Source organism: Oxyura jamaicensis, chromosome 7, assembly GCF_011077185.1.
Source record: "Oxyura jamaicensis isolate SHBP4307 breed ruddy duck chromosome 7, BPBGC_Ojam_1.0, whole genome shotgun sequence".
Taxonomy (NCBI): Eukaryota; Metazoa; Chordata; class Aves; order Anseriformes; family Anatidae; genus Oxyura; species Oxyura jamaicensis.
This window is the reverse complement of record NC_048899.1, coordinates 6812769-6833347: the sequence shown is the minus strand read 5'-3', so window position 1 is coordinate 6833347 and position 20579 is coordinate 6812769. Positions and strand designations below refer to the sequence as shown.

General features: G+C 43.9%; 1 protein-coding gene across 10 annotated transcripts in view; it reads left to right on the top strand.

Annotated features, from left to right (window-relative positions):
- The first annotated feature begins 178 nt into the window (after window positions 1–178).
- Window positions 179–20579, top strand: part of KANSL1L (KAT8 regulatory NSL complex subunit 1 like) — a 62992-nt gene continuing 42591 nt past the window's right edge. For 2 of the 10 annotated variants that reach the window (XR_004752475.1, XM_035332028.1), the window contains exons 1-2: window positions 1968–2470; window positions 5264–6280. Coding sequence is in view for 9 of the 10 variants with exons in the window: in XM_035332028.1 (XP_035187919.1) it covers window positions 2364–2470; window positions 5264–6280 (1124 nt within the window). In the remaining variant the exon portion in view is untranslated. Of the gene's footprint in view, window positions 352–1621; window positions 1853–1961; window positions 2471–5162; window positions 6281–20579 lie in introns of those variants that run through there. The other 8 variants (XM_035332026.1, XM_035332021.1, XM_035332025.1 and 5 more) reach the window with 8 other exon arrangements.

Sequence of the window (20579 nt, the reverse complement as noted above, 5' to 3'; positions counted from 1 at the left end):
CCCGCCCTGGCCCCGCTGCACTGCCCCGTGTTTACAGCCGCCCCGTGCCTTACCCCTGTTCCCCCCGGGCTCATTGAAATAAAGCATTTCTATGCACACACCGCCTCCTGAGCGCCGAGCGCGCTGCCGCGCCCACGGGAGCGCGCGCGGGGGGGGGGGGGGGGAGGTGGGAGGGGGCGGAGCGGCTTGGGCCCCGCCCCTCGAGCGGCCTGGCCCCGCCCCCTGCAGGCCCCGCCCCCGGGGCGCGGCGCGCTTTAGCTGGGCGCGGACTGTTCAATCGCGGCACTGCGGCCGCGCCGCGCGGGCCGGAGGCGGCGGCGCCGCTGCTGCTGGAGGAGCCGGCGGGCGGAGGCAAGCGCGGGGCGGCGGGGAGCGGCGCGGGAGGGGGGGGGGAGGAGGGCGAGGGGGGGGGGGGCGGGGCGGGGGGGGGGGAGCGGGGAGAGGGAAAGGGGGGATCCGCGGCCCGGCGGCGCTCGGGTCCCGCGGCGCTGGCGCGCATGCGCGAGGAGGGCTGGGTGGGGGCGGGGCGGGAGGGGGTAACGGTCTGGGAGTGGGTGGGGCTTGGCGCGAGGCTTGGGCGGGAGGGGCCGCGCCTCAGACCCGTCAGCGCCGCGCCTCAGCGCCGTCGCGGTGTTAATCCGCGCCCACCGCGTCTGCGGTGGGGACCCGAACTCCCCCTCAGTGACAGCCCCTCAGCCTTGGGGCTTTAACTCCCCGTCACCCTACCTGGTGCCTCAGAGAGGCACCGGTCTCGTCTAAGCCTTGTTTTTTATGTCCCTCCCCAAAGCCACAACTCCACAGGACGCCTGGGCTGTCGGTACAGACCTTGCAGCGGATCTAAAAGTAACGTTATCTGTTAGTAGCATGCATTAAAAATGACTTCAGATGTTGCACTGCGAATATATGGTGCTCCAGACTGAGCAGGAATTAGTTGATGGCACGGTAATAAACTTGGAAATTATCCTCTGTGCAGCAGCACTGGTGAGCAGGGAGAAAAACAACCCTGTGAGGAGATTTTAATGAGTCATGGATTCTCTCATAAATGAATACTAATGAGTTCCACTTGAAGTATGTCCTTTTTGATGTTTTTTATGATTAGAACTATTTGGGTGGTCTGTCCTAAATTGCGTTCTTGCTGTTCAAAGAGAGATCCTTTGTAGGTGTGTGGCGGTGTTTTTTTTTTTTTTCCAGAGAGGGGAGATTTATGCTTGTATCTCCTGGGGAGCAAAACCCCGGGGTTTGCAGTTTCATCTGTATGGTACGGACTGCACAGTGAGCGCTGCTGAAAGCTGAGACTCCCCGCATAATCCCGTCGGTTTGTTTTTTTTCAATCTATTAATAGAACAAAATACTAAAATGCTTAAACACTCGTCATGAGTAACCGGGCTGCTCTTGAACTGAAAACAAAGGCTACCAAACAAGACGTTTTATTTTCTGAAAGAACAGTCCAGGCATGCTAAGTATGGATTTCTTCCCTTTTTCTTTCATGCTCCTAACCAGGACATACCCGGTGTGACCCGTACCTCCTTTGTGGCTGTTGCTGCCCACTGTTCTATCAGAAAACACAGACTGAGCTGGGAGCTGTTCCCTCTGTTCTTAGTAATCATTACGATCCCATACCTCTGGTGAAAATCAGGAGGGCGAGGTAACGTAGACCCGCGGGGATGGATGCCGTGGAGAAGCTGCCCGCGCTCTGCTCGGCAGCGTCTGGCGGTCCCAGCCAGCCAAGAAGCGCCGCAGTAGCGCCTGTCTGCCAGAGCAGCGCTTTATTTTTGTCCGGCGATAATCGGAGAGGCGGGCTGAGAGCAGCTAGGGGTTACAGGACAAACAGCTCAACGCTGTAGGAAACTACGTATTGCCAGTTCTGTTGCAGGTGGTATCTGAGGGGTTGTAACGCAGCTCTTGTCAGTTGGAAATTCAGTATTTTTGTATGCTCTTACTGAACTTAATGTGGGGTATTTCAGCAGATGCTGTCATCTGCTGGTGACTTTGCTTTGCTTTTGGAATGTTTTCTAAAGAAGGAGTAAACATTGGAAGTTCTTCTACCTAAAATACAGCTAGTCTGTGAATAAACCAGAGACAAGTTAGTTATACTTGTTTGAAATGTAATTTGTGGGCAGAGTAGACACCTGAATTTGAAAGCAAAAAAAATAATATAGAGGAGCCTTACAAGCCCTTCCACAAGTGGAAGTTTTAAAAAAGATGACAAAAATCACAAAAAGACAAACCAACACCCCTCCCAAGCAAAAGTTCCCCAGCATATTGTCTGTAGTGTTGTGTAACGTAAGCGATATTGTTATGCAAGGGGGGAAAGAGTCAAAAAGCAAGAGGGCTATAAACAAAAGCTGCAGGCTGGGAAGGGAATGCCAGCCTGCATGCAGCCAGGCTTGCTCTTGTTGTTTTTTAATAGGGTGCAACTGCTGGCCTACACGAAGAAGTTAGATTCAGGATTGAGACAAATTCCAGTGAGGTAAGGTGGGTACAGGAGGGTGTAAGAGCGAAATGTCCAGTAAGGAGTAAGAAGAGCTGGCAGGGTGGAGGGCAGCAGCAGAAAAGCAGGGGTAGCTGTGGGATTAGGGGCTGGTAGTTGTCATATTCAGTGGTGAGAGAAGGCAGCAGGGTGTGGGTCGGGGCAAACTGCAATCCCAGGCTATATCCTGCTGGGTAATTAAGGCATTACGGAGGATAAGCATAAAGTCACTTGAAGCATCAGTTGCTATCCTGTGCGTGTCTGGTACTTGTTTCTTCCCTTCCCCTTACTTTACATTGGCTTTCCTTTTTACAATACTTTTTAGTCTTTCAAGTGAAATATATATTACACAGACAAAAAGCAAAACATTTGCCAGCTTAGTGTGGAGGTTTCAACATCAGCATGGCAGAAATGCAAGTAGAACACAATGGAAGAAAATCCTTGAAATGGTTTACCTGCGACAAAAAAGCTTTTTCCAGAATGACAACACTGACTTTTCCTCAGTACTGTATTACACTACTTGCCCTCCCTCCCCTTGCCTTTTTTTTTTTTTTTCCCAGAAGGTAATAGGTTTGGCTCTGAAAACTCAGTTCCAATAAGGGTGGAGTGAGATTAATTTTTGCTGCCTTCTGCCAAAATGAAATAAAATGTGTCAACATGAAAATTGTACAATTTCTGTGCAGCCAAGTGCTTGTACTAAAGTTTGTTTTTAATTTTTTTTTGCAGCTCGTAGTTTGTTTTGCTGGTGTGCCAATGACGTTTTGTCTGTTTGTGTGTGAACTTCTTGGAGAAACGCCAAGGGCTGGAGTCTGGGATAGTACCAGCTTTTATAAAGTCTTTTTAATATCGTTGAAATTAGAGGAACACATGTGAAGTGTCTCACACAGCTGTCTTCAGGGCAGAAACATTGTGTGAAGTTTGTAAGTTCCTGGGTGAGGGGTTAGGTGGGAGACTTTTCTCTTTGAAAGCATTTACTTTTTAGTTGCATTTAGCCAAACCAACTTTTGTCAGGAACTGGTAATTGATGGCTTGTCTGGTGCTCTTTAGTTTAATGTTAGGGGTTTAATTTGAAGATACTTCAATTTGCCTTTTCTTTCCATCTTTCCCCTTAAGGCAGAAAAAATAAAGCCCCCCAAACTAAAATAATTGTGCCTGTTAGTTCCTACAGGGGTAGAAGGACACAGAGCTGTCAGCCAGCCTGATCCTGAGAGCATCACAGCGTCACAGGCGTGTCCTTGTCAGGTCCCCGTCACGGGGCTCTTACTCTGAACAGCTCACTGCTAGGGGGGGGTGAAAGTTAAAATCCTATTTTTTTATTTTTTTTTTTTAGTACTGTTGTTTAGGGTTAGCGTGAGGGCTGCAGAAGCTGGTCCCAGTGATGCTGAGTAGGAGCTGTACAGAGGTGAAAACCTAATGGCTCAGCTCCTAATTGCTTTTCAGGTTAACCAGAGAATTTACTGTGAAGTTACTGTGCTACACTCACTTTTGTCACTCTCCTGTTGTTTCTGGTGTTGCCTCTAGTTTCTTAACCAAGAAGAGAAAGTAGCTTGCCGTCCAGGCTTCTGTGGGCCAGGCTCAATTCAACCTTCCTTTGTGTTTATTTAACCATCTCTTAAACAGAGTTGAAAGTAGGGTTTAAGGCAATGATTCCTGCACTGCACGCTGTGGAATGATAAAATGGGGCATGTCAGAATAGCCGGTGACAAGAATTGGTGATGGTTGACCCTGGTCTTTCCATCCCAAAAGTTTGGGAACTGTTGATCTAAGCTATGACAAGCCACAGGCAAAAGTCATTATAGAAGAGCTGATTGTTTTTACTAAAGGGGATATCAAGGAGTGTTGGGTTTGTATTAAACAGTGCCTGATGAGTAAAAAACGGGATACAAAGGCAGGGGAAGGATTTTAGGAAACGTTTAGAACTTGCACTTCCCTGTTTTTAGAGCACTAGCCCTGATGACTAGCTCTTTAAGTGTTCCTGTCAGTGTATATAATTAAATAATCAAATACTTGCTATATGTAAATTGACTTGAATACGTTTCTCCTAGTACCGACTCTGAGTTTATTTCAGAGTGTTTCATCATGTGGTAGGTGTTCTGCTTAGCCGCACTTTAATGGGTAGCTGCATATTCTCCTGTTCCTGTCATACTGTTGTTGACTCATTTAAAGTATTAAAAAAAAAAAAAAAAAAACTTGAACAAAGACCAAATGCAACTCAAGTACTTATCTCCAGAGCAGATTAAAACAAAATCCCACCAGAGTTCTGGTTGGGAATGTGTAGATGTGCATCTGTGTGTGCGCACACACATGAATTTTAAAATGCATCCTTGTAGTCCTACGGCTTTAGGTCATGTTTTAAGTTTAAGGAAGGTTAGTTGACAGTTGTGAACTCTGAGAGGCTTATTTCTGAGACTGATACGATCAGAAATGCGATGAGGTGTGAACACTTACTCCTCTGCAAAGTGGAGGCTTTTATTGCACATGGGACAACCTCTGCGTGAAATAAATTAAAACTTGAGTGCTCTTGTTTGCCTCATGGGAGGGCGTGGTCTGTGCATGTTCTTTAGATAATGTCCTTTTTATGACATACTTAAATAATGTTTAAGTGTTGAAAGACTGAAGTGCCTGACCGAATTGTTGTATTTGTATCATGTCATGAAAATGAGAAAATTTACATGGCCCGTGTTGTTTTCAGGTTTGCTGTAAACTGCCTACAGTAGCTATAATGACACCAGCCCTCAGAGAGGCAGCAACAAAAGGTCATGGTATCCACTTGTCACCTTCTTTGTCCTCTAGAGCTATGGAGTCTGATACAACTTTGTGCATGGAAAATTCCAGAGCAGTGGAAGAGAAGATAAGAGAGGACTCCATCGCACGGATTACTTGCTCAGTCCTGGGGTTCCCCACTGCTGAGCCCAGCCTCAGGAATGATATCTTCAGCGTGCAGCGTTTCGCTTCTCCGCCGTCCTCCAAGCACTATCAGTCTGTCTTGTTAATGAGCACAAATTCTGCATTTAGCAACAAAACCGGTAAGCAAATGAAATTGGGAGAGCCTGACTGCTCCAGGATGAGAAGCGCATTACATAATGGTGCTGACATGTCGCTCGGTCAGATCAGTCTTTCGGGACCTGAGGAACAGGTCAAAGGGGTCGCTTTTCCAGACACTGCATCTCCAAACCTGGCAGAAACACCAAGACTTTCGGATTCAAATGTAACCGAATCCAGTAATGCTGAAGAAATGCAGCTCTTAAATGGTAAATGGTACAAGAAGAATGGGTTTTGGGGTAGGGCTTTGGGAGTCTGCACTGAAACAGTAAAAGGGGATTTATTACACCAAATTCTTCACGGGCCTTCAGAAGGGATTTTGAGCTGCACCCCGGAGGAGGTGTACGCTCGCTTGCTCCAGTGTGTCACTAAGCAACAAAAGGAAATCAGCCGCGCCAAAAGGACTCAGAAACGTTTACAAATGCTCCTGGCAAAGCACGTTATCAAACACTGTGATCAGCAGCTGAAATGCTTCGTAAAACATCAATTACAAAGAATGAAGGTTTTCCATGAGCCAGCCAGGTTTTCGAGCAGTAGCTCCCTCAGGTGCGCGGAAGGTTGGCCAGAAAACAGTGCAACTACTTTGGAAAGTAGTTCCAGTGCGGATGTACAGAACGGAGTTTGTGTTGCACCGGGGGAAATCCGGGGCTTTGCACTTTCTGCCGGAGGGCTGCTGTCTCGTGTGGAGAAGGACCTGGACTCAGATGCAACGTGTAGCAGCTCAGATGAAGACTGTGATGAACAGACTGTAAGAACAACTGTGGAAGCGTAAGTGTTAAATTCCTGCTAGACGCGTGTGCTTCATGCTTATAAATCAAGCTGGAGGGGGCTAGACCTGCAAATTCCTTCTGGTGTGAGTAACCTCACTAAGTAGGTAGGCCTCCTGCAGGAGGACTGCCGACATGAGCCAGGTTTGGCAGGGTTTAGCCAGAAGTAGGAGCATGGAACTGCAGCATTTATGGAGCAGTAACTTCACCAGGCTGTAGAGCTAGACTTTGTACTGCATCCTGTCAGTTTGCGTTGCATTAGCACTGCTAATTATTCAACGTTCCAGTGATGCTGTAAATCAAAACAAATAGTGATAGCAGTACAGTAAAGGATACTTTAGGCCAGTAAAACAAACAAACAAACAAACAAACATTTTATTCTTGTTCTGAGTTATTAAGTATTAGTCAGTCTTAGGATCTTGAAGTCCACTGTTACATGGTAAAGACTAAATATGATCATCAATGCAGATGTCAAGAATTTGGGGGGTGCACATTGAAAAGGTTTGGTTCTTTGAATTATAATTTTAAATGTTAATTTACTTAATGAGATTGTTCTATTAATTTGAAGCTGGCAGGATTGTTTTTGTTGTTGCTGGTATCTTTATCAAGAAGTACTAGAGTGAAATTAATGTAATTAACTAATTCTGCAGTTCTCTGGGTCTATTAAATTGACAAGTAACCTGTCAATACAAATTATTGTAGGCTTGGAAATCGGTGATGGGGAAGAGAAGTGGATGGTTAAATTGTTCTGCAAGTGGCGATGGAACTTGCCTGTTTTTTCTTTTTTTCTTACTACACTGTTAACTCACTATCTGCTGTTAAGAATTTGTAGAAAGCACTGAAAAGATAGCTTCTTTCCCCTTCTGACAGGTGAAGAGAACAGAGCACGTCTTAAGATCTGGTAGGATGTGATGGTGAGAGTAGATAGGTAGGAACTTTTTGGTGCCTACATTTGTAGTGCTTGAACTCAAGACTGTTTTTGTGTTTGCTGATCTCCTATTACAAGAGAGGACTTTTAGGGAGCTTCTGGAAAGCACTAAGAGTGAGACTGGTGTTGAAGGAAAATCAGGTATTTAAAACAAATTCTTAGTTTCTTCAAAAGCTTAATGTTCAGAAAAAATCAAGGAAACTTCATCTTTGTTTGGAAGAGAGCTGTGCCCTATTATGTGGTTATAACTTCAGCCATGAAAGCTTCAATGCAGTGTGGTTGTATCAAATCCCTGCTGCGTTTTGTTAAACTCTGTAGATCTGGAAAACAGTAGAAGAAATGCAACATAAACATGAGTATTCATTTTCTTTCACATATTGTCAGTGGTAAATACAGTATTAAAAACACCAAAGCGTAATGAGTTGCCAGCTGAGCTATGATTGCCTTAAATATTTGAGTCTGCAAAAAATTATTCTTCTGAAATACTTCAGTGCAAACACAGCATTGTTGGCTCCTGGTGCTGGAGAATCAGCATTCTTCTCTTAGCTGATAGGTTTGAACTTCTGAGTACCAGCTTTGCCTCTGGGGTTCTTATCTGGTGATTACATGAGCTGAATAGGGAGAACTGATGAGAAATGCTGATTCTCAGAGGGTTGTGAGTAGTCTAAAATTTGGCCTGAAGTTCTGTGCGAGGGCTTTTTTTTTTTATTCTTGCCAGGGACAGTCCAGTTTCTCATTCCGCCAGTCCTTTAACTTTATTTGTTCTTTCAGCTTTCTAATTCCTTAAGTTATCTTTCCACTTAAGGCTTATTCAGTTTGTTTTGTTGCACTGACAAAAAAATGCAGAGGCTTATTAAGTACACAGACACCAACTTTGGCTCAGGAAATCCCCGACCTGCAGCTGCTGGAAGTTGAGGGAGTATTCTTGAGAAGTGCTACTCTGTGCTGCCCCTTTCTAAGGCCATTATCCGGCCACTGCTAAGAGACAGGAGACTTGGTAGATCATCTGTAGGCTGACTCAGTGCAACCTCTTTTTTTGTTTTTCCTCTTGTTTTTATGTTCTTCCAGGAAAGCAGCAGGGATGCTATGGTTAGCAGTGTGCATTAGCAAAGGCTTTGCTGCGTTGTCAGTGCAAGAATCGCCGGTGTTTGAACTGTGCTGCTGGACCAGCAAGCTCAGAGTTAAAGCACTGTCTAATTTAAGCTGAAGACTTTTGTCTGTGTGCACAGGTTGAGCCAATGCTTGAACTAACATTGCAGCAAGGACAGGCTGTCTCTCGTCTGAATTTACCGCTATCTTAAGCTTGGAATGGTTTTCTTCCTTCTCCACCTTTCCCAAGATGTGTCGGTCTGGCTAAAAGGCTGCACTTTTCCTCAGGGATGGCAAAGGTACATCAATTCTGCAGCAGTGCACCTGCTGAGCCTTGCTTTCCTCGTGAGCTTTACCAGTTGGAAGTTTCTTTGGGTTGCCTTTGAGCAGGACAAAAACCTAAAAGTTAGCATCCATTTTTACTTCCACTTAGTGGATTTATGTTGCTTTGAAATGCCTTTCTCTCCTAGGGAATTGGTTCTTAGTGCTTTCCAGAAATATTGTGATTATGTGGATGAGGGAATGCTCATTGCCTCGCTTTTTGGCTTTTATTTCTCCTCTGGAAAGACTCTTCCTCTCCGTTATATTCTAGATGTTACAAGGTTCTATTAATGCAGTGATGAATGGGGAAAATGTTTGTGGTTTCCCTGTGTCACCGTATACTTGCTGCATTTAACTTGAGCAAACCGTTGTGCTAGTCAGAGGCTATTTGCAATAGGTCATTGCTACATCCTTGTTTTGTGTGTGTGAGGGGGTATCAATCCAAACTGTAAGGGGAGAGGACCTTCTCCTTCCATGGTTACCTGAGACCAGTCTGGTTTCCCATCAGCAGGGAGAAGTTCTGATTCCAGCTCCAATTTTTCATAGCAGGAAAAAACCTGGAGCTATTTTTAACTTTTTGAACCTGTTTATTCTCGTTATCCTGAAAAGGGTTTTGCCCAATGAGTGTTGACATAAGCTCTTCTGAGCTGTGTCTCGATGCTTTGTGTCTCAAGTAAGATTGTCTCTATCCATCTATTTCAATACCCATGTTGGTCAGTTGCAAATAACCCCTACAAGGCGCTTAGACCTTCTCTCATCCCTTGTGCCTTGCATCGGTGCTGTCCTCACACAAGAGGTTCTTGGTCTGCTGGTGAGCGCGGTTCTCTTAGTTGACAGTTCACAGTGCTTCTCTGGTTTCTAGAGAGACTGGAAAATCTTGTTCCGTTTCAGAAACTTCATCAAACGTTTTTGGGCTTTTGAGTATTTGTCAATATGAAGAAACAATTGGCTCATCTCAGGAATTTTGGCGTTTTGCTGCTTGTGTCAGCTCAACAGCATCTTTAACTTGTCACACCTTTCATGGAAGGTTTCTGAGGCACTGTACCAAACTTTCATCAGTAGTTTGTCATTTCCTAGTACTGTTCTGGCCTTTGGGCCAGAAATCCCCTGCGACACTGTGTAGGGGGTATGGTAGTGCTTCTTTGTGCTTTCTTAAAGACAGACATTAGGTGCTATCTCCATGCTAAGTACGTTAACCAAAGCAGATGGAGGGCCCAGGGACGCCATCAGAAAGCTGAGCACAGGCAGTTCCCGCAGGAATTCACAGCAGCCACCTGAAATGCAGCACAGACAACACTGCACCAGCTGAGTTCACTTGGAACTTTTTGATCTTTCTTTATGGTTCACAAACATGGAAGATTTACCATAGAAGATGATCGCAGATTTCAAACAAGGTGACCGGGGGGAGGATGTGAGTTTGCAGTGTTTTCAAGAGCGTATCTCTGCTCAGGGAGCTGCCTGTCACTTCTTCCTGGGCTAACTCTGCATCCTCAGTCAGGTATTCTGTGTGTCCTGATGTGGCTGGAGGTTCTGGTTGTTTGCAGTGTACCACAAAGAAGCCTGATGCTGAGGTGGTTATTTGGGAGACCTTTGCAGTTGCAGGGTACAGAACTTGTCTTCCAAATGCCCTGAGTGATCTTCCAGAATCAAAAGATCCATCCCTGGGGTTCTTTGAAGGCACAGCTGCTCATGCCATCAAACAGTAATGTCTGTACCTAATTGATTAGAGAGAAAAGCTTCTTACAATAGATTTTCTGTGAAACAAGTAGCTGTCTGTCTACTTGGGAAAAGTCCTGTGCTCTCTTTCCCCAGTCCTCTTCCCCCATCTGAATACAATCCCTTTGCATCATGTGGTGGGATTTTTTCCTTCTGAAATATTTTCATGCTTTTCCTCTGATTCTGAAAGACATGTTTTACTGATTATCTTCCAGCAACCTCAAGCCTGACGAAGTAGCACTGTTGTACTTTTCCATGCCCACAGGGTTCATTGCGCCTGGAAACTTTTCTAATGAATGTGCAGAGATAGTAAATCTTCCCCCACCCCCTGCTTTTTCTTTTTTCCTTTAATTTCTAGTTGGAAAGAGAAAAGATTGGAAACCTACTTTTAGTACAAATACTTGGCGGGGAGGGGAGTGGTAAGGCGGAGAGAATACAGGAAGGAAGAAAATACTATGACTGGTATCTCCAGATCTAATCTGTTTGTTCTAGATTATTTTCCATTTTTGCTAGCATATTTCTCATGGCTAATTGAGGAACATCAGTGCACTGCTGCAGGCCTCATGACAGAAGGCACTGCTTAAGGGCTGGGGCTCATTGCCCGTTGTTGAGCCATGTTATAAGGGGAAGCTATTAGTTTTTTCCAGATCAGGTCCTAATTTTCCACTCTGAGCTGTAATTTCACTTCAAACCTGATAAGAAAACTGGATCCTGGTTTTTGGAAGCGGAGGGAGATGGTCTGCCAGCACTAAATGCTGTTCTCCATTTCTCTTAAGCACAAAACCCCGATTGTTTCCAGTTTTTAAGACCTTTTTAGTTTACAAGTCAGGGAAATGTCTTATTTGCACAAAAGATTAACGTGAGGGCTTTTGAATACGTATAATAAATTCATAGGTGCTAATAATATGCTGATTTCAAAATGTTTTACACATTGCTTTTTCACGAATTCCATTTTCTTAATTCTTGGCTCCTGTCACTAGGATGTGGGAGGAGAATTGTTACCAGGGAATGAAAGAAAAACTAGCTTCCTATTACCTTCTGTTTTCTTTCTAGGGGCACAGGTATTATTTCAGAATATATTTCAACCTGACTTGGTTGGATTTCCATACGAGGGATTTACAACTTTAGGGTCACCCATGCATTTACTTCTTTAGAAATCTGATGTACAGTAATAGCAATTTGGTTTTGTGCAAGACTTCCTTCTTGCATTACCAGAGTAATGCTCTGGTGAATGAGGATCCTGATTTCAAACCTGTAATTACATTAATATTTCTGCAGCTGCTGAAAGCAGGCTGAGTGGTTCTAATGAAAGGCAGCAAGTTTGACAAGTTGTAACATGCAAGGGAATCTCAGAGCAGGCAACGTCAAAGCTTTTGAGCTAAATAAGTGCCGAATGCATATTAAATAAAAACTTGGCAGTGCTCTTCTGAATGACAACTTAATACACAGTCAACACAGCATAGTAGAGCAGAGACTAATAATCAGACACAAGTATGTACACGATAACCTTGCGTGCTTAATTAAATGGTAGATCAAGAAGAGTTTGGTGCTCGATGTGAACTGCTGATTAATCAGGGTTTTACGGCGAGCTTTTCTTCTGTTGCTAAGCTGTGAAATGTGCTTGTTTTAATGGCAAGATTTGTTTACGATCAACAGCGAACTGTCTCTTACATCTTGTGGAGCGAGGGCATTGTGATTTCAGTTTGCAGATAATGTTGATTTCAGAAGAATCAACTTCAAAGGGATACATCCAGTGCCTTTGAAAATCAGTGTTCGTGGGCCCCTGATACAGGAAATCATTTAAATGTTTTCCGTTTCACATGAAATAAAAAGTGTGCATAAAGGCTTCCCAAAATAGGAATGCTCTCCTGTAACAGGGTTTCATTCATACTGCTAAATATGGGTTAGGAATGTAACTTTAGATCTCAGATTTAAATATATTGACCTATGCTCTTTTTTATTGAAACCAAAATCGCTGTAAATTATTTTATTTTCAGCCCAACGTTTTACCTAGCTGCTGTGGGCTAGAAGCTTGGTGTCGGGGAGTTTAAATTAATGACTTCCCAATTAACAAACTTTTAATTATCAACTCTGGCATTAAAAGAAATGTGAACTGAAGTGCGTGCATCATAACCTGCCCAGCCAGCAGGGGCACACGGGGTAACCATGAAATTCATTAGGCCTCCACCCCAGGTTCCTACCAAACCCCCAAACCAAGAAGGTTGCAACTGTCCGAACACAGTTTGTCCTTCTGTCCGTCCCTTGTCCCTGCAGCCCCTGGTGCCCCGTATAGCCAGAGGCGAGGCCAGTTGGAAGCTGGAGTGAGATGTCATGGCACTGCCACACCTGCCTGCCTCCAGAAGAATATAAGTACAGATTTGGGGACAAACTTCTGAGGTTGCAAAGGAGCATTGATAGTCTGCCTGCATGCTGCAATAACGTGCCACTGCCCGTGTCTTTAAAGGATTATATTGTAAACTCTATCTTATTTTATGTTGATCGTGGGATGCAAACGTAGTACTGCTTCCTTGATGTCTTGTTTCAAGGGCAGTTGTGTAATACTTTCAGGGAATTTCTAGGCTTGTGTTCCTGGTGTTTTGTTGTTAGCCTATTGATGTTGTGCCATTTCAAAGACGAGAAAAAAAGCCTGTTTCCAGGCAGCCCTGGTGTTCCTGAGTTGTTTTTTTTTATTATTTTATTTTTTCCTGTGCATGTAAGCACTACCTGCTTCTGGGCTCTGTTGATCTGATCTGCAACATGCAACAGTTAAGTGGAAGAAGATGCGGTGCTGGAGCAGCCAATGGAAACTTAAAAACTCATTCCAAAATATTTTGAGCAAATGGCATTTACGGCTAAGCATTTTGCAAGTGTTTTTATTTTATTTTATTAAAAGGTGAAATGGTGCCAATTGTTTACCTTTCACAGGTTTTTACTTCTCGGGTGGTTAATATTCTAACTGACCCTACCTCCACCAGCCAGTTTTGGCCTTTTATCATTAACATCTGTGAAGAATTACGTAAAGAGAACTGAAGATGAAAAGCACCTACCTGTTCGTGAAGTCAGCTGTTGAGTGCAGCACTGTAACAGATACCTGTTTTGAGAAACTGAATGTATTTCTTTTGTGGAGCCCTAAATTAACAGCTCAGTGCAAGTGTGATGATTCAGTCTCTGTGTAAGAGCTATATCGTATGATTTGGTGCAGGAGCCCTGTAGCTGGAAAATTCCAACTGTAGCATCTCCTTGGATTAGAAGATGTAATTTCTCCTTTTCTAGGATACCCGAGCACAGAAAGTTTACTTTTTTCTCTTTATATTTTCAGTTATCCTACAGTTGTTTTTTTCCCCAAATATTTCCCCTTGCTTCTCCCCTTCTAGCTTTCCCTTCTAAACTTATTTGTGGAAGATGTAAAAGTCTTACTTTGTTTCCACTTACTTATTTTCCCTCTCTAACTCTGTACCATGACTTTTCTTTTCTAGGGAAACCCACAGCTATGGTTGATAATTTCAGGTATTAGTGCCTAAATTCCTCAGGCCTGCTGGCTCAGCACAAATGTTCAGCTGGATAAAGTTTGCCAGTTTGGGAAGACAAGAGATGGTGGGCGCCAGGAATTGTTGCGATAAGCAGTTGCCGATGTCTGTAGACGATAGGGAGAGCTGTAATCCATCTGCTGGGAGGCTGGATAGTGTTTCAGAGGGAAATCTCTGCCAGGTAAAAACTCCTGGTGAACGCTAAAGAAGATAGCAAGCCCAGCTGACCCGACTGCAGACCTTTGCTGAGGTCTCAGCATAACTCTGCGTACCAGAGAGCTTCTCTCAACCCATGAGGGGTTTTTAAGCGTGTAGCTTGGTTTGGTGCCTGTTATCACAAAACAGTGGCATTTTGCTCTCCGTGCTTGGTCTATGGTGACTGTCAGAGTAAATAAGCAGTGTTCTGTTGTGTGGTGCGATGCCCAAGGATGCTACTTGCTGCAGTTTGTTTAATCTTATTTTCAGTCCAGGATGCATGGAAGAGGTTGAGTTCATGAGGCAGCACTCTAATTTTTCTTTCCTGTCCTTGTTATGGATTTAACAATTAACCAGTCTGGGGGAATTAATACTTCAACAGCAACTGAAGTTAGTTAATTCTGAAAACAAACATTAAGTAGGCGTGCTGGAAGAATTAGTCCTTGAGCATTTACGGGTCATTTCAGAGTTGGACATGTTTGTTTAGCCATTACGAGGATTGGAAGTTTTTGGTGGGAGTGGGCATTTTTATCTCATGAGTAAAATCTAGATAAGATGTCTAGAGTACATTCACTACATGTCTGAATTCAGCTAATTTAAGCTTTTTATATATATGATAACATCTGGTTTTCACAGGTTAACTCTTGTTGATGGTCAGTGTCTGGAGAGAGAAGAAAAGTAGCCCCACTGCATTTCACTGCCGTGCTGTCAGAAGCCCTGTGCTCACCTTAATGTCTTGCAGAAATACTCATATCCAAGCCAGCTGCTTTCTGAGCATTGCCACGTGTAGTCACAGGCAAGCTGCCTGTAATGCTGGTGTAAAATTAGGGCCAGTCCAGGACGTTCACAGGCTCGTGGCTCCGCTCCTGTGGGACCCCACAGAGCTAGCGTGCTGTTAAGCCAGGGTGAGACAGTGCCACGGGGTGGATATGAACTCTTTGGTGTTTTCATCCGATTGAGTGAGCTTCCTGAGACAACCGGGGGATGTGTGATTTATTTTATTTTTTTTCCAGTGTGTGTTAAGTCTCATGAATTTCAGCATGAGTCATACCATGTCTGGATAGGATTTAAAGATCAGGAGAGTTTTCTGATTGTTCACTTTTCAATTTCCATACTTGAGTCCTTCATCAGAATAGTAAAGTTCTGCTGTTGTTTACAGTGACTCCTCACAAGACAGGTGATTAGCTTTTTATCCTGAGAGTAATTAGTCTGTAGTTTATGAGCTGATCCTTGCTCCCAAATACTTAATTGTCACACGGTTGGCAATGGGCCTCTGGTAGCACAGGAGATCCCAGTGAGAGGAGGAGATGAACCAGCAGGGCTGGTCGCGGTCAGGATTACTGCATCGCTTTGGGACTAAATCATCTGAAAACTGGATACCAGAAATGTGTGGGATTAAATGGAAGGGGACCTGGCACAGCAGAAAGAGCAAAAACCACAGGGTTAGGAAACCGAGGTGGGCATGAAAGTGTGAGAGGATGTCAGCTGCTGTTCTTACATTTCCTGCGGAATTCTGGAGTTTTTCCCATCCGCCCAACGTGAATGCCTTCCTCCCCTGCTTGTCCTTGTTGAAGAATGTCGTAACTTGACAATTTTGACGTTCTTTGAAACAAAGCTTTTGGGAGGAGCCTGTGTTTTGAGTTGGAAAACCTGCGTTCCGGAGTCTTGGTGTGGGTATGCCACAAGCATCCTCCTTTCCTGTGCGGTAGGAAGCATCCTGTCATTGTCCCTGCAAGCATGTCATGGTAGGGGCATGCTAAGTGTTCCCTCTCAAAATTAGGCAGCTGGAAGGCTTTGCTTTCCTTTTAATTTTCACAACTTAGATAAGTGTGGAGAACCTTGCTTTGCATTCAGCTGTATGCTCTGAAGTATTGGCTTTCCAGAGCACCTGTGCAAAACCCAAACAGCAGTGTGTGCCTAGCACAGCAGTGTTATTTTGGCTAGCAGTTCCTCTTTGCACTTGGTTAAGCAGCCTGGGGTTGTTCTTTGGGACAGGCTGATCTAAGCTGTTGGAAAATATAAATCTCACCCTCAACTTCAGGGAGGCCCTATGAAGAGAAGACACTTCTCAAAGTCCTCTTGCTTTCTTCAGTGTTGGTCTGATTACATAAACACATGGTCTGTTCTTGTTTCTCTGTTTTGGGAGAAAGGTAGAAGTGCTGTGGGGTTGTAGGGAGCTGGGAGGACAAATTTGTAGCCTGGAGTATTCCTCCTTATATTCTGTCCACAGATCATGGCTAAAAACTTTCCAGATCAAGTAATGGTACCAGCTGTAACATCAGTGCATTATCGGTGCTCATCAGTTGCCTGTCCAGCCTCAGCAGAAGCGAGTAGCTTTGAAATACTCATACTGCCTGTGCTGGTGTTTGAATCCTTTCCCGTACTTCGGGGCCATGCTGTACAGCTCCCTAGTTAAATTTTCATCACACTTTGTCTGCATTCTGTGCTCTTTGTGGCTTGTTTGTTCTTTTGCATTTCTTTTTTCTTTTTCCTCTTGCAAGTTGTGCAGGACTGACCTCCTGCAGTTCAGCAAAAACAGTAGAAATGCCAGCCAGCATCTCACCGGAAAACAGATTTTGCCTCTGCTGCAGTTTCAGCATGTTTTTCTAGGGAAATTCAAATGGTTTGTTTGTGCAAGATGAATATTCTTCCTATTCTTGTGGCCCTGAAGGAGTGCAGGACATCACCTGCAGATCTAGGGTCAGCTCAAGAGCAGTCAGTTTATCCGCTGATAAATCACAGAATCACAGAGTAGTCTAGGTTGGAAGAGACCTCCAAGATCACAGAGTCCAACCTCTGACCTAACGCTAACAAGTCCTCCACTAAACCATATCCCTAAGCTCTACATCTAAACGTCTTTTAAAGACCTCCAGGGATGGTGACTCAACCACTTCCCTGGGCAGCCTATTCCAGTGACTAACAACCCGTTCAGTAAAGAAGTTCTTCCTAATATCCAACCTAAACCTCCTCTGGTGCAACTTTAGCCCATTCCCCCTCGTCCTGTCACCAGGCACATGGGAGAACAGACCAACCACCACCTCGCTACAGCCTCCCTTCAGGTACCTGTAGAGTGCAATAAGGTCGCCCCTGAGCCTCCTCTTCTCCAGGCTAAACAGTCCCAGCTCCCTCAGCCGCTCCTCGTAAGCCTTGTTCTCCAGGCCCCTCACCAGCTTCGTAGCCCTTCTCTGGACTCACTCGAGCACCTCCATGTCCTTGTAGTGAGGGGCCCAAAACTGAACACAGTACTCGAGGTGCAGCCTCACTAGCACTGACCATTAGTAAGTGTTGGAAATAGGACGTGGTTTGTATGGACTTGCCAGCAGAATTTGAAACTCCTGTGGAGGAGGTAGGACGTGAAAAGCATGGAAACCAAGTAGAGATGCTCTGAAAAAGAAGCCCAGAGGAGGCAGGACAGACAGCTGCTTTTTTTTTTTTTTCTTGTCTCCTTCCCAGCAGAGAATTAGAGCTGGGAGCTTCTGCTGTAGCACCTGATCTGACTTACTCCTTCAGTCCTGGTTCTTCTTGTAACCTTGTTGGGTGCTTGCTTTTTTTTTTTTTTTTTTCTCCCCCCCCCCTTCTCTGGATCTGTAGAAGTAATGAGTTTCACCTTGAAAGGGCTTTCTTTATCCACCTAAATCAACAAAGCAAAATAAAGAGGGACACCAGAGTTACTAATTATCCTAGTGTTAAAAGTATTCAGTCATCTACTCCTGTTCATCAAAAACTGCCCCACAAATTCTTGTTGTCTCATTTCTTTGCTGAGTGACTGTTAGGCTGTACACATACCAGGAATATGATACACATCAATTAGATTTTATTGTTTTATTGGGATAGCGGCTTGTTACTGTTCAGTGCTTGGGTTACCGTAATGTTTGCTTGTATACAGCTCACTGTAAGAGCATAAAGGTAGCTTATAAACATTTTATCATTTGCTAGGGTGTTACAGGATTTACTAAATAGGTTGTAGAGAAACACATTCGGAGGCAAAGATGGTAAATAAATAATGTGAGCTCAAACGAAGGGCGAGGGACTGAGATGGGAACAGAATTTTGCAGCTTGGCATTTGCCTTGCACCTCCAGCCCCTTTCCTTGTGTACCAGTCTGTCTGGCTGTCTGCAGGGCATCAGAACTAGGGAAGGGATTGAGCCTTTAACTTGCTTCATTCACCTTCCTCCTGAGGTTAAAATTAACCATGAGCAATTCTGCGCCTGTGCCACCGTGCGGCTGCCCAGTTGCTTGCGCTGACACCAACACGGGGCAGCCGGGGCTGGCAGGGAGAGAAGCTGAAGTCATTTCCTTTGGTGTGATCCTGGTCTTGGAACTGGAGGAAGCTTCCTCGCAGAAGAGCCTCAGGACATCGTTATTACAGTGTAATTAAACAAAAGGATTTAATTGCATACCACTCTTACTTTAAGGCTTTAAGAAATACCTATGTAGTATTTTTAGAAGTGAACAACTACATAATAGATGTAACACCAAATGCAGTGAATGCAAGACTGAATTCTGTGTTTAAGAAAAAAAAATAAATATATAAACACGTTTTTGAAAAATAACTTGTGATGCAACTTTGGAGCGGATTTGTTTGAGATGAAAGGCAGTAATATACAGGTAGGATTTGTTTATCTTAAGGTTACAAAATTTAATTGCTCTTCTGTTATCTGTTGCGGTTAGCTATCTGAGCATGGATTCCCTTACTGACATGTTGATTTTATACATAGGACCAGCTGCGGCCCTTGCCATTCCTCTTTTTATTTCCCAGCTGTGTGGGCAGGGTTTTTTTTTTTTTTTTTTTTCTTCTTCTTCTGCTCTGCTCCCCCCTCCATGGTCAGCTTTAGAGCAGCAGTGTTCTCCCAGAACTGCAGCATCTGGCTTGGGTTGTATTTCTGGCAGTGTGCTCCACCTTCTTTCACCTGGCCTTTCTTGCGGTATTGTCCTGCTTCTGTAGAGTGTTTTTTTTGTTGTTGTTGTTTTTTTGCAGCTATCATCTTTATTCCTGTTTAATTTCCCGTGTTAGAATTAACTAAGGGAAATATTACAGCCTCAGTAGGCAGCTTTTTCCTTAGGGCTAGCATTTTGCCAACCTTAGGTCCCAAGACAAATCCTCTATCCCAGCCACCACGCTTGCTCGAACAGCCGATTTCATTGAACTCCACCTTTGGCCAACTGGGAATTCAGATCCTTCCCCCCAAGTTATTTTATGCCTTCCAAAAGCACAAACATGCAAAATCTGTCAATCCCAGAGAAAAGTTCTCCCTGGCTAAAGCAGAAGTCACCAGGGATATTTACTGAGGGCTAGCAGTAATGGGAAAGCAGAGAGAAAGAAGAAGGGATCATCAGAAAAAGGGGTATTCACAAGATGGCTTCCTTCTTCCCTACTTCCTCCTTTTTTCCTAGGATAAAATTGCTAAAAATTTACATTTATTACAATACATATTTGTAGAATTTTTGAATTTTCTGTTTGATGGTAATTTTCTTTATTTGGTTGCACTCACAATCTGGACTTCAGCAGGATGTGACCATCTCCTGTCTAATTTCCCATGTTCATTTTGTCTGCAGCAGAGAGTTTAAGGTGGTTGTAAAATATGTGGGCAGAACCAGGGAGATAATTCCTGGTAAAAATGGGAGATGGTGTATTTTAGAGGTAACCTACCAGAGACTGTGTCTAGTTTTCCTTTTATGATGAAGTAGACAGAACGTTCTGAGATTTTGAGTTATGTTTTATAATCTTTTCCTTAAATACTAGGATTCTCAAATTTGGTGATTGTTCATGCCTGGAAATGTCCAGTATCTTCTACAGAGTGCTGTGTTACCTTTTCTTTCCTTGTTGAGATTGTTGAGGTAGTTGGCACACAGTTCTGCATGAAACAGCACTTTGTGTGCAGTGTTCCTATGCCAGTTTGCTTCCAAGTGCTGGTGTCTGTCTTTTCTTTTTTCTCCTGAGATACTTCGGTATTCTTCATTGCCAGGGGAACGAGGGTTCACAAATTCTGCCTGTGTAAAACCGACCGTGCAGTGTTATCCAGGGATGTTCCAATCCAGTAGTTTCTCCCAATAACTTGTTGGAACAAAAGCACTTCTTTTCCAGAAGTCTGGTTTTATATTTATTTATTTTTATTTTTACTGTTATTTTAAATTAGTTGTGGCAAACTATTTGACAACCTCTGTAGGGGAAAAAAAAAACAAAAAACAACGCTAAGTCATTTTCTTAAATAAGCTTGGTTAATGGTAGGGTACTGGTGGAAGATGCATGTAGAAATACTGTTGTATTATCCCTGTTCCTTAAATTTATCTGACCGTTAAAATGATTTATCGAGTGGTACCATATGCCATTCATTTGCTTAATGTGTAGGTTGAGTAAAGTTTGCTGATAGCAGTAACAAATTTAGCGTAATGAAGTTAAGTTAATCATAATGTCAAGTACCTGGAGACATATCCTTTGTTAAAAATACACCTATTTGTAAACTGCAGCAAGAGCCTTTATTTTGGCCTAGCTATACTATACTTACCCAACTATGTTTATAAAA